The following is a 13,717-nucleotide window of genomic DNA, read 5'->3' on the forward strand; positions in this document are numbered from 1 at the left end:
CCTGTAGCTTAATTTTGTTGTTATAATAGCTATCTTGCTTGCAAAATTCTTTCATTTGCTGTAACTGATTGACCTGTCATTTGTGATAAAGCTAAACCTGAAGCATGAGTTAATCCCACCGTATTCCCCTCCACTTTTTCTTTAGCAGTTGCAGGTTTCAAATACGGTAGAATGGTTCCTTGGGTTTGTATTGACTGTTTATGACCATTTTATAAACTGTACATCCCTAAAACCACATATCATTTTCAACGTTTTTTAAATTATGCAGCTAAAAAGATGTAACCTTTCTTAGAAATAGTGAGTATATTATATCAGTGATATGGGAACGTGTGATTATTTCTTGATGCTACCAGTGACCATGTTGTCCATTGCAAAGAAGGAGGTACATTTCATGCTTCAGTGTGCTCATAAATTCATTAAGAGAAAAGGTGAACAGATGAAACCCCATATATGTAATATGGCAATGTGTCATTTATCCATCAGAAGGGAACATGAAACTATTTCTAGTCATGTTTTTAAAGAAGATTGAGAACACTTGTTCAGTACATGTGTTCTTTTTCACACTGAAAGCTGTATCTGTCAGTATGTGGATGGCTGTGTTTCTGAAATAGTGAGTCATTTCATTGATCTTCTATGTAATATCTCCCATACCCCCCTAAAAAGCTCATACCTGGCAGGCACACAAGGAAGACAGCAGTCTTTTTCAAGATGTAATGTATTGAACATTGACATGCCATACTAATTATAAAGGTGCTTTTGGGAATTGTGCAGAATACATATTGTAATGAGACAGTATTTTAAGAGGATGAGAATAAAAAGACATCACCTAATTAGGTCCTCTGTCAGAAATTTTTGTGATGGCCTTTGGTACTTCTGTGTTTGTATTACTGTACTTAAAATGAAATTTACCCATGATGTCTGCAGTAATGCTTGTGGTTTAATCAAGCTGGCTGCATTTTTTTTCACCTACTTGTCTTATACAAAAATCTCGCTTTGTTAGAGAGCTTGGTGGGTCTGGAACAAGATTTCACCTTTTAAAAATAGTTTTAAAAAAAGTTGACAAATGTATTTCCCAGTGCAAACATTAATAAATAAATAAATAAAAAGTAAGTAAGTAGAAGTAAAATTCATTTACACAGCTTGCATGACACTTTTTTCCAGTTGGTTGAACAGATGCAGGCCCACAGGGCTGCCAAGAAATGACTTTGATAGATGGTTGCTGTCTGAGAAGCTTGCGTACTGCAGATTAGTAGAAACCCGAAGAGAATCTTGTCTGCTTTGTGGAGAGTTTGGTCCAATAAGATAATTTTTCTAATTAACCTATGGAGCACCAGTATAACAGGGAGGCTGAGGAAAATAAACTGCCTCAATATTCTTTTGTCAAGTGTAATGGGTTTTCTTTCTTTCTTTCTCTCTCAAAGGTTCGGGGGAAAAGTTAAAAGCCAGGACTTTAGTGTTTGCATTTTTTTGTTTTAGTTTTACACTGAAAAATGTGACACTAATTCTGTGAAAAACAAAATTTCTTTTGAGACAAAATAAATACTGTAGTTGCTCTTTCCTATGAAGTAGTTTAGAAAGCAGTTTTCCCCTCATGATAGTAGTATCCTGAGTTTGACCAAATTTAACTGGCTGTGGAGTAGTAAATGGGAATGGTATACTTAGATTCTTCCCCAAAAAACTTATATATAAACTGCATTTCTTCAAATCCAATAGAAATTGAACATACCAGCAATTTTACGAGCACCCAAGGAGAGGAAACCAAGTAAAAAGGAAGGAGGAACACAAAAGACGTCCACGCTTCCAGCAGTACTTTATAGGCAAGTAATGCAGTCTTGGTAGACTAGGCATGATATAGTATGGAGAATGTTGATAAATATATATAATTATAGTGTTTATTTACACAAAAATTGAAGAAAATGCCTCCCCCACATCTTTCTTACTATTTGCTGCCATTAGAGGTATGTTTATCTCCAAGCTAAGAAGCTGAGTCATTTCTTTATTTTGGCGCACACATTGGCAGGGCTTTCTCTTTTAATAGACAGCAGTACTTTAAAAGAAAATGGCTTCTACATCTGAAATATCGGAATCGGTTGCATCTGTAATGCAGAAATTTTAAATCCACGCTATTGTCTTTTGAATTTGGTAGTCTATACTGTTGTGAGGATTTTGGTATGAAAAATATTATGTATTCAGCAGTATAGTGTTAAACATACTTGCCATTTGAGGATATATACTCTTCCAGTTAATGGGTCAGCAAGCTGCTTTTGAACAGATTTGTTTTTACTTTTCTTTCTTTCTTTCTTTCTTTCTTTCTTTCTTTCTTTCTTCTTTCTTTCTTTCTTTCTTTCTGTGATTAATAAGTACAAAATTAATCTTTTTGAGACTATTAAACTAGAATGCCAATATTGGTACAGTAGCTCAATTTAAAAAGTGAACTCTGAATTATTTTGTGTTTGTACATTATCCAGCATGATGAGGCTGCAGTCCTGTCTTTCAGTGTTATTGAAATCGATAAATGATTAATAGTAGTAATAATATTCTACTTATCTAGCGAATGCTATTCTTTGTCCCAACATGGTGATCTCCCCCCCCCCCCCCGCACGCATATATGACTGCAGTTCTACAGTACTCGAATATGAAATTTAAGGAAAATGTTAGACGATGAGATATCACCTAGTTTTAAAAGATGCTTAGTCATAAACATTTTCACAAGTAATCACATAGTTAAGTTTAAACAAATACTGTGAAAACTATATGATGTCATTAACATATATTTGCATACTTGCACTTTGTATTGTCACTAAGAAATATGGTACTGTATAGTATATGCTTTGTCATCTCAAATGTAGTTGTAATGCTTTTTTTGGCTGCATTTATTCAAAGCTGTGGAATTTGTAAGAAGAACCATGATCAGCACCTCCTCTTACTGTGTGATACCTGTAAACTACATTATCATCTCGGCTGTCTGGACCCTCCTCTTACAAGAATGCCAAGGAAGACTAAAAACAGTTATTGGTAAGTAAGAATATTGTTAGTTATCTTCTGTCATTTCCATGCACTCCAAGTAAAACTTAAATGTGAAAAGGATTGTAAATGTTGAGTATTTAGGCACTGCCAAATACTGCTTAAACTAGACTATCTTGATTTCAGGTTTCTTTCTCTAGTCATTATTACTGTTAAAAATTAAGTTATGTGGTTAAGATCTGTCTTTATTCTGACTTCACTTTCATCACTTATGTTTTCATGGAAGGGGTAGGGGAATTGGGTTATGCTCATTTACAATATTGACATTTCACTCAACTTGTCAAGCGAGGCACTATAGTCCACATCTCTGAAATGTGAATTTTATTTATAGAGATTTGCTAAACTCATGATCATTGAAGACAGTTCTTGATTGTTAATCTGAAATGTGTATATTTAATAGATAATTCAAGCTAAATAATTCTCTGTTAAAATACAAATAAGTGTGATTAGATTACAAACTTAATTTAAAGTGCAATTTAAGTACTTGTATTGGGCAATGTGCATTGGAACTTCTAGTTGAATTTGTGGGAAAAATTATTTCTCAAATTAATTAAATCTAGTCATTGATAACGTTTCATCACCTGGTCATAGTCTTTGACATCTTTTCTAAATTATGGAGTAACCTCTATTCAATATGTACAGTTTTTTAGGTCAGTTTAATTTGAAATGTAGGAATATTTCAGTGGAGGAAGCAAAAAAGAATAATTTCATATCTTTAGAATAAATATAGGGAAAAGTATTTTGAAAAATTAGTGTTGTAATAATAACGTCAAAAGACTCAGAATGATGTTTTGATGAGAAAATAAATGGATTTCTATTTTCTTCAGTGATGTTTTATTATAACTATATATGTACACGGATGATGCCTCCAAACACACATCGCTTAGCCCCTATGGGTATATCTACACTGCAAAGAAAAACCTGTAATAGCGCTGAGTCTGAGAGCAAGGGTCAATTGACTCAGGCTCGTGGGGCTTGTGTATAGCAGTGTAGCTGTTTCTGCGCAGGCTGGAGGCCAGGCTCTGAAAGCCAGCAAGCGAGGTGGGCTTTGGAGGCTGGGCTCCAGCCCATGCTGAATGTCTGTGCTAGTATTTTAACCCTGCAGCCTGAGTCCTGTGAGCCAGAGTCAACTGATGCAACATAAAATTACTGTGTATGTGTTTGTAAGCATTCTACATGTTGTTGTAAAATGTTTTGAAAATCTAATTATGAGAAAATGGTCTTTACTCATCTCGCTAGCAAAAAGGCTAGTGTAACAACTTACTCAAGGAAGGTCTTAGAACAGGGGTAAGCAACCTATGGCACGCATGCCAAAGGCTGCACGCAAGCTGATTTTCAGTGGCACTCACACTGCCTGGGTCCTGGCCACCAGTCCGGGGGTGGGGGGGGGGGCTTTGCATTTTAATTTAATTTTAAATGAAGCTTCTTAAACATTTTAGAAACCTTATTTACTTTACATACAACAATAGTTTAGTTGTATATGCTAGACTTATAGAAAGAGACCTTCTAAAAATGTTCAAATGTATTACTAGCATGCAAAACCTTAAATTAGAGTGAATAAATGAAGATTTGGCACACCACTTCTGAAAAGTTGCCAACCCTTGGCTTAGAAACTCCTAGCAATGATCCCTAATGTATCAAAGTGGAATATGAAAATAACCATTTCTAAAAGTAAGGTTTTTTTAATAGTTCACTTGATGAAAATTGAGTTTCAATGTTTCCTTACCCTTCGTATATAGTTCTTTCTGAATTTTTTTCGAAAATAAACACTAGGTCTTCAGTAATTTAGTGTTTCTTGTTGGTGAGGTTTTTACCCCTCAGTTAAAATGCCATTTTGACCATATTAAATGAATTATTAAATAGAGATTTCCTTTAAAAGATGCAAAACTCAAAGAGGTTCCAACCACCATTTTAAAAATTAATTCTTTTGAGCATTAGTCTGGGCTTGCTACTCTAAATCATTCCTGTGTAGTCCTCTGTGCCTTCTTAAACTGTGGTTGACTTTGCAGAATGGGTAATCTAAATATTATATTTGATTGTTGTTGTTGTTGCTGCCATAGTATATGTACAGGACATCTCTAGTTGTGATCTGCTTTTTAACCAAGTTGAAAAGGTCATTAAAAGCCATCATACTTCTTAGATGCTATTCAGGTAGAGTAGGTCAGGTAGATAGCAATGCTTTTATATTTCAAAGTGCTCACTTGTCTTTGCTGTGAATTTCACGCTTCAGCTACACTGATGATCACAAATTTAGCTTTCTCTTTTAATTAGCTTAGGCATAGTCTAGAGGATAAGATTATAGTAGAGAAATTTAGGTGTATTGACTGCATTCTTTTCATCTTTGGCTTTGCCTTGGTATACTCTTTTTAAGATTATTAGACACCGTATGAAAAAGACCCCTGTTCTAAGTGCGAAGTTCAACAAAAGTTTTTCCCTGCTATTTTTAATATATCTTCTGTTTAAAATGTTATTTCAGTAATCCATAAAACAACTTGGTCATATTGGATAAAATGTATATAATTGTAGTATACAAGAACAATGTACATTTCGCAAAGCAGCCAGTTGCGAACTGATTGAGCTGTGAACAGAAGAGAAGCGAACAGAGGGAATTTGCCTGGGAGTTCACCTGGTGAGGAGTTCCCACAGAGCTTTTGCCTTTCAGGCTTCTGTGAGCAGTAAATACAACATCTGAAGAGGCTCTTAGAAGGAAGACAATATAAATAGTGAGCAATCAGCTGTTGTGACCTGCACAGGATGTGCCATGTTTGTCTTTTTCCCAGAGGATAGAAGCGACTTCGCCTGTATGAAGTGCAAGCTGGTCTCCATATTGGAAAAGAAGGTTAAAGGACTAGAGACACAAGTATCAACCTTGTGTTGCCTCAGAGAAAATGAAGACTTTCTGGACAGAAGTCAGCATTTGGAAATGCAGGCACAGCATGCTGAAGAATCAGAGAGGCCAGTGCAGAACGGGGAAGAAAATTGACAGCATGTGACCACCAGAAGAAGAAAGAGGAGAACCTATGTACCCCCCAATGAAGATAGAGTTAAAAAAACATTTTCAGGCTCTCTGCACAGGTATTAGGGCGGAGAATGGTTAGGAGGAGTCATCTGAGGGAAGGGATCAGAAGGAAACCCCATCAACTGGAAGGCATGGGATGCATTGTTCTCGGGATGGGGGTTCCATGACCACTACTCCCAAGAGGAGGAGACGAGTGGTGATGGGAATCTCAAGAAGTGGAGTTAGAATTTAGGATGTGACAGAGTGTCTGCCGAGACTGATCAAGCCCTAGGACTGCTACCCCTTCCTACTTCTCCAAGTGGGCACCAGTGATACTACCAAGAATGGCCATGAGTGGGTCACTGCAGACTCATGTGGCTCTGGGAGTTGAAGGTGCAAGTCTTGTTCTTGTCCATCCTGTTGAAGGAAAAGGCCCAGGTAGGGACCGTCAAATTGTGGAAGTAAATACGTGGTTACGCAGGTGGTGGTGGAGAGAGGGCTTTGGATTCTTTGACCATAGGATGTTCCAGGCAGAAGGATTGCTAGGAAGACATGGGATCCACCTAACGAAGAGAGGGAAGAGCATCTTGGCAGGCAGGCTTGCTAGCTAGTGAGGAGGGCTTTAAACTAGGTTCACCGGGGGATGGAGATGTAAGCCCTGAGGTAAGTGGAGAAGTGGGATACCGGAAGGAAATACAAGGAGGAGGGTACAACAGGGGAGACCTCCTGATTCATATTGAGAAAGTAGGGCAGTTGGTTAGTTATCTTAGGTACCTGTACATGAATATAAGAAGCCTGGGAAACAAGCAGGAAGAATTGGAAGTCCTGGCACAGTCAAGGAACTATGATGTGATTGGAATAACAGACTTGATGGGATAACTCAGATGACTGGAGCACTGTGATGGATGAGTATAAACTGTTCAGGAAGGACAGGCAGGGGAGAAAATATGGAAGAGTTGCACTGTATGTAAAAGAGCTCCAGTATGAAACTGGAGAAAAGCCTGTTGAGGGTCTTTGAGTTAAGTTTAGAGGCGAGAGCAATGAGGATGGTGTCATGGTGAGTGTCTGCTATAGACCACCAGACCAGGAGGATGAGGTAGACGAGACTTTCTCTGGACAACTAACAGAAGTTTCCAGGTCACATGCCCTGGTTCTCATGGGGGACTTCAATTACCCTGACATCTGCTGGGAGAGCAATACAGCAGTGCACAGACAATCCAGGAAGTTTTTGAAGAATGTTGGGGACAACTTCCTGGTGCAAGTGTTGAAGGAACCAACTAGGGGCCATGCTCCTCTTGACCTGCTGCTCACAAACAGGGAAGAAGGGTAGAGGAAGTAGAAATGGGTGGTAACCTCGCCAGCAGTCATTGTGAGATGGTTGAGTTCAGGATCCTGACAAAAGGAAGAAAGGAGAGCAGCAGAATATGGATCCTAGACTTCAGAAAAGCAGACTTTAACTTCCTCAGGGAACTGATAGGCAGGATCCTCTGCGAGGCTAATATGAGGGGAAAAGGAGTCCAGGAGATCTGGCTGTATTTTAAAGAAGCCTTATTGAGGGCGCAGGAACAAATCATCCCAATGTGCAAAAAGAATAGCAAATATGGCAGGCAACCAGCTTGGCTTAACAGAGAAATCTTCAGTGAGCTTAAACACAAAAAGGAAGCTTACCAGAAGTGGAAACTTGGACAGATGACTAGGGAGGAGTCTAAAAATATTGTTCGAGCATGCAAGGATGTAATCAGGAAGGCCAAGGCATAACTGGAGTTGCAGCTAGCAAGGGTTATGAAGAGTAACAAGGGTTTCTACAGGTATGTTAGCAACAAGAAGAAGGTGAGGGAAAGTATGGGACCCTTATTGAATAAGAGAGGCAACCTAGTGACAGATGATGTGGAAAAAGCTGAAGTATTCAATGCTTTTTTTGCCTCGGTCTTCAAAGTCAGCTTCCAGACTGCTGCACTGGGCAGCACAGTATGGGGAGGAGGTGAGCAGCCCTCAATGGTGAAAGAACATGTTAAGGACTATTTAGAAAAGGTGGAGATGCACAAGTCTATGGCGCTGGGTGCAGTGCATCTGCGAGTGCTGAGGGAGTTGGCTGATGTGATTGCAGAGCCATTGAAAAATAGTGGCAATTGGGGGAGGTCCCAGACGATTGAAAAAAGGCAAATATAGTGCCCATCTTTAAAAAAGGGAAGAAGGATAATCCAAGGAATTACAGACCGGTCAGCCTCACCTCAGTCCCTGGAAAAATCATGGAGCAGGTCCACAAGGAATCCATTTGAAGCACTTGGAGGAGAGGAAGGTGATCAGGAACAGTCAACATGGATTCACCAAGGTCAAGTCATGCCTGACCAACCTGATTGCCTTCTATGACAAGATAATTGGCTCTGTGGATATGGGGAAATTGGTAGATGTGATATACTCTGACTCTTAGCAAAGCTTTTGATATGGTCTCCCAGTATTCTTGTCAGCAAGTTAACAGAGTATGGATTGGATGAATGGACTATAAGGTGGATAGAAAGCTGGCTAGATTGTTGGGTTCAACAGGTAGTGATCAATGGCTTGATGTCTTGTTGGCAGTCGGCATCAAGCAGAGTGCCCCAGGGGGTCTATCCTGGGGCTGGTTTTGTTCAACATCTTCCTTAATGATCTGGATGATGGGATGGATTGTCCCCTCAGCGAGTTCGCAGGTGACACTAAGCTGGGTGGAAAGGTAGATACGCTGGAAGGTAGGGATAGGGTCCAGAGTGACCTACACAGATTGGAGGATTGGGCCAAAAGAAATCTGATGAGGTTCAACAAGGACAAATGCCGAGTCCTGCACTTAGGATGGAAGAATCCCATGTACTGCTACAGGTTCGGGACCGACTGGCTAAGTGGCAGTTCTGCAGAAAAGGGCCTGGGGAGTACAGTGAATGAGAAATTTGTTATGAATCAACAACGTACCTTTTTTGCCAAGAAGGCTAACAGTATATTGGGCTTCATAAGTGGGAGCATTTCCAGCAGATCGAGGGAAGTGTTTATTCCCCTCTATTCAGCGCCGGTGAGGCCACATCTGGAGTATTTTGTTCAGTTTTGGGCCTCCCACTACAGAAAGGATGTGGACAAATTGGAGAGAGTCCAGCGGAGGGTAACTCAAATGATTAGGAGGCTGGGGCACATGAGAGGAGAGGCTGAGGGAACTGGGCTTATTTAGTCTGCAGAAGAGAAGAGTGAGGGGGGATTTGATAGCAGCCTTCAACTATCTGAAGGGGGGTTCCAAAGAGGAAGGAGCTAGACTGTTCTCAGTGATGGCAGATGACAGAACAAGGAGCAGTGGTCTCAAGTTGTAGTGGGGGAGGTCTAGGTTGGATATTAGGAAAAAACTATTTCACTAGGAGGGTAGTGAAGCACTGGAATGAGTTAACCTAGGAAGGTGGTGGAATCTCCATCTGTAGAGGTTTTTAAGGCCTGGCTTGACAAAGCCCTGACTGGGATGATTTAGTTGGGATTGGTCCTGCTTTGAGGAGGGAGTTGGACTAGATGACCTCTTGAGGTCTCTTCCAACCCTAATCTTCTATGATTTGATGGTTCTAGACTTTTTGACTATTCATATGGGATTTAGTATAAAGCCATACAAAATTAAGTGAAGAAATATGAATTGAAGGAAGCTTTCTAGAATGTTAGATCTATGACAAATCAGTTCATTGAGGTGAAGTAGCATGGCAGAATTTTAAAGATTCAATAACGTTATCATCACTTATCTGTGGACAAAAATATGTTCTCTTCGTGAATGGGTGAATTCCATAGAGCTGAATTTTGTGACTTTCTGTAGTCTAATCTCTTCAGAAATCTGGCAGGTCCATTGCACAAGGCTAATAAGAAACAAACACTGAGTTGTTGTAGAGCTATGGGGATGGGCTCTAATTTCCAAGCACTGAAACGCTCTTTTATTTCAATTTCATCTCTCTCCTCCTCCCCACCTCCAGGGATGGAGATTCCAGTGTTTTAAATAAAAACAAAACTGATCTTTGAGTATGGAGGAACAGCATTTCTCTTACCTCAGTTGTCAAGTAAAGGTATCCTCATGCTCCTGAATCAGGATGCTTTCTTCATCAGGAATGATAGGCCGGGCTCCGTTTTCCCCTATATATTAACAAATAACTGGACAAAAGTAGAGGACATTTTGATTAAGTGAGAGCTCCCTAAATCACACCAATTCACACCAAATCATAACAGTTCTTTGAGGGGGAGATGGAGAAACACTTATGCTCAACAGGCCCCTTTCCCCTGAAGTCCAACCTGGCTTCTTTGAGACATTTCTTTCCTGGCTGACTGACAAGTCCTACCATGGCTTCCTACCATGCCGACTGAAGAAGGAGTTTCACCTTTTCTTGTATTAAAAAAACATTCAGTGAAATTGAAAAGCATCAGCTTTAGAAATAATAAAAGGAAGTACTTCATACAAAGTGCATTTTTTTTAGTCTTTGGAACTCATTGCCAGAAGATATTATGAGGCCAAGTGTGTACCAGCGTTGAAATAAATAGACTGGACATTTTATATGGATAATAAGAACATCTAGGATAAAACAGGATTAAAAACAAAAGGTCAGTAATTTAGGAAAGACTATAAACTCACATACATCAGTGTGTAAGCCAGACTCAAACTAATGGGTGCTAGGAAGATACTTTTAGAGAGTGGATTATTCCATAACTGCCTACTTTGTGATTTCTTGCAACTTCCTGTGCATCTGCTACTAGTCTTCATTGGAGTCTCTGTCCATGAGCATCAGTGGAAGTGATTTTGTTGATTGTCCCCTGTAGATTCCACAGATGGTGTTAATGCTCTCTGTGTGGATATCTTTCTTTCCCCACTTCTGCATATAAGGGTCTCTACATAGTCCAGCATGAGAGACCACTTTTACTTCTAATAAACTGAAAATGTCATCCATATAAACATCTTCTTCTTTTAAGCCTTGCAAAATCTCACTAATTTTCCTTTGTAAGATTTCTAGGAGGCTTGTGATATCAAATGAGAGGAGTTGTTAAAGGGGAATACTCTATATCCTAGTCAAGAGGATGGAATACAAGTTGATAAAGTACTGGTAGGCACTGAAGAAAAACACTTAAGTGAAAAATAATTAAATTACATTAAATAATATCACATGAAGGCAGACAACTAAATATTAGCAAATTTTATAAGGCCTGTATACAGATATTAAAAGTCTGTTATTAAGATGGATTTCTTGAATTCTTTGTTTTAAATGAGGAAGTTGATATAATAGGCATCACAGAAACTTGGTAGAACAATGATAATCAGTGGGACATGACACGATGTGACATAGTCGAGTACAATCCAGACTAATGAGTAACTGTGTCCAGGGCTTTGGAGCTGTGCTCCAGCTCTGCTCCAGCTCCAGGCAAAAATCTGCAGCTCCACTGCTCCGGGGTTGCTTCGCACTCCAGCTCTGGGCTCCGCTCCAAAGCCCTGACTGTGTCACCCCAGACCCTGTGACCCGGGGGGCCATTAAAAATGCCTTGCTGCTATATCCTCCTGCCTAGACTGCTCACAGCCTCCAGCATGTAAGTCGCTCCTAGTTATGTCTGTATTTGTGCTTCAGCCAGTCTGCCACAACTTGGCTCTTACTAGCCTTCGTTATGCTGCCGGTGACCCCAACACACACCCTGTCCCAAATTTTCCCCTAGAAATGTATATCCTGTACTGCCCCACCCTCTCCTGGACAGTACGAATATATACAGTCTATTATTTCTGTAATGGAATAATATGCACACAACTTGTTACCAAATGGAGTTACCCAGACACTGGATTAGATAAAACAATAAAATAAGTTTATTAACTACAAAGATATAGATTGGAAGTGAGTACAAGTAATGAGGCATAAAAGGCAGAAATAGTTACAAGAAAAAAAAAAGATAAAACGTTTACTGTTGCCTAACTTACTGGTGCTTCAAAGCAAAGTTTTCTCATCACGTGCTTTCAACAGTCTTACTGACCACTCTTTAGATCAGGACGACTTCCCCAGAGTTCAATGGCTGCTTCCTTTGTCTCTTCAAGTGCAGTGAATGCAATGGGCAGAAAGAGAGAGAGGGTGCCTTGGCGTGTTGGTCCCTCCTTTTTATAATTTCAGTTTCCCTCTTGAAAAATATTTCCAGCTGAAAACTAGGAGCCAAGGAGGCTGTGTGGAAGAATGTTCTGTTTTTTCAACCGTTTGAACTTTGTTTATCTTCCCTTCCTGTTTGATGACTCTGTTTACTGCTTAAATGCAAATTAAGGCAAGCACACATTTCTTTGTTAAGCACAGACCTGATTGACAACTTCTGTTTGGACAGGGTTGTGGGGTTAATAACCCCATGTACTGGAATCTTATAAATTGGCATACAATTTGGCACACATATTTTACCAGGACAATACTGACCAGCAAATTATGAGTTTTTAAATGATACCTCACAAAACATGCTTTGTAGAAAAATTATTACAGTGTCCACACAGGGTACAAAGTGTAGGGAAGTGTCACAAAGGGTTCTGTCACACATGGTACAAAATATACAAGAAAAAGTAGGTCACACTGTTGAGGGAGTGGTGCTATCTGTGAAAGAAAACATACAGTCAAATGTAGTAATAATATTTAGAAAAAAAATAAGACGACCAAATAAATGCTACCATGGCTAAAAAGCAGACTTAAAGAGGCGAATAGAGGTAAAAAAGCATCCTTCAAAAATAGGATGTCAGATCTATCTGAGGAAAAGAGAAATGAACATAAACTCTGGCAGGTCAAGTATAAAAGTATAATTAGGTATGCCAAAGAAGATTTTAAAGCACAGTTAATAAAATAGACAAAAAACAACAGCAAAATTGTTTTCAATTAAATGAGAAGCAGGAAGCCTGCCAAACAATCATGGGGGCTACTGGACAATCAAGGAACTAAAGGAGCACCCAGGGAAGACAAAGCTGTTGTAGAGAAGCTAAATGAATTATTTTGCATTCATCTTCACTGCAGAGGATGTGAGGGAGATTCCCACACCTTATCCATTATTTTTTTTTTTTAGGTGACAAACCAGAGGAACTGTCCCAGATTGAGGGGTCAGTTGAGGAGGTTTTGGAACAGATTGATAAATTAAACAGTAATAAGTCACCAGGACCAGATGGTATTCACTCCAGAGTTCTGAAGGAACTCAGATATGAAATTGCAGAACTACGAACTGTAGTATATAACCTATTGCTTAAATCGTCTACCACCAGATGATTGGCAGTTAACTAGTGTAATGCTGATTTTTAAAGAAGGCTCCTAGGGTAATCTTGGCAATTACAGGCTGGGAAGCTTAACTTCAGTATCAGGCAAATTGGTTGAAACTATAATAAAGAACAGAATTATCAGACAAATAGATGAGCACAATATGTTGGAGGAGTCAATATGGCTTTTGTAAAGGGAACACATGCCTCACCAATCTACTAGAATTCTTTGAAGTTTCAGCAAGCACGACAACAAGAGTGATCAGGTGGATATACAGTATACTTGGACTTTCAGAAAGTGTTTGACAAGGTCCATGACCAAAGGCTTTTAAGTACAGTAAGCAGTCATGGGACAAGAGGGAAGGTCCTCTCATTGAACAGTAATTGGTTAAAAGATAGAAAACAAAGTGTAGGAATAAATGGTCAGCATTCACAATAGAGAAAGATAAATAGTGGGGTCCTCCCAG

General features: G+C 39.4%; 1 protein-coding gene across 8 annotated transcripts in view; it reads left to right on the plus strand.

The window, feature by feature from the left end:
• PHF14 (PHD finger protein 14) overlaps positions 1-13,717 on the plus strand; it is a 281,202-nt gene that overhangs the window by 79,330 nt on the left and 188,155 nt on the right. For all 8 annotated transcript variants that reach the window (XR_007772412.1, XM_050938592.1, XM_050938594.1 and 5 more), the window contains 2 exons: positions 1,714-1,817; positions 2,884-3,015. Coding sequence is in view for 7 of the 8 variants with exons in the window: in XM_050938592.1 (XP_050794549.1) it covers positions 1,714-1,817; positions 2,884-3,015 (236 nt within the window). In the remaining variant the exon portion in view is untranslated. The remainder of the gene's footprint in view (positions 1-1,713; positions 1,818-2,883; positions 3,016-13,717) is intronic.

Source organism: Gopherus flavomarginatus, chromosome 2 (genome assembly GCF_025201925.1).
Source record: "Gopherus flavomarginatus isolate rGopFla2 chromosome 2, rGopFla2.mat.asm, whole genome shotgun sequence".
Taxonomy (NCBI): domain Eukaryota; kingdom Metazoa; phylum Chordata; order Testudines; family Testudinidae; genus Gopherus; species Gopherus flavomarginatus.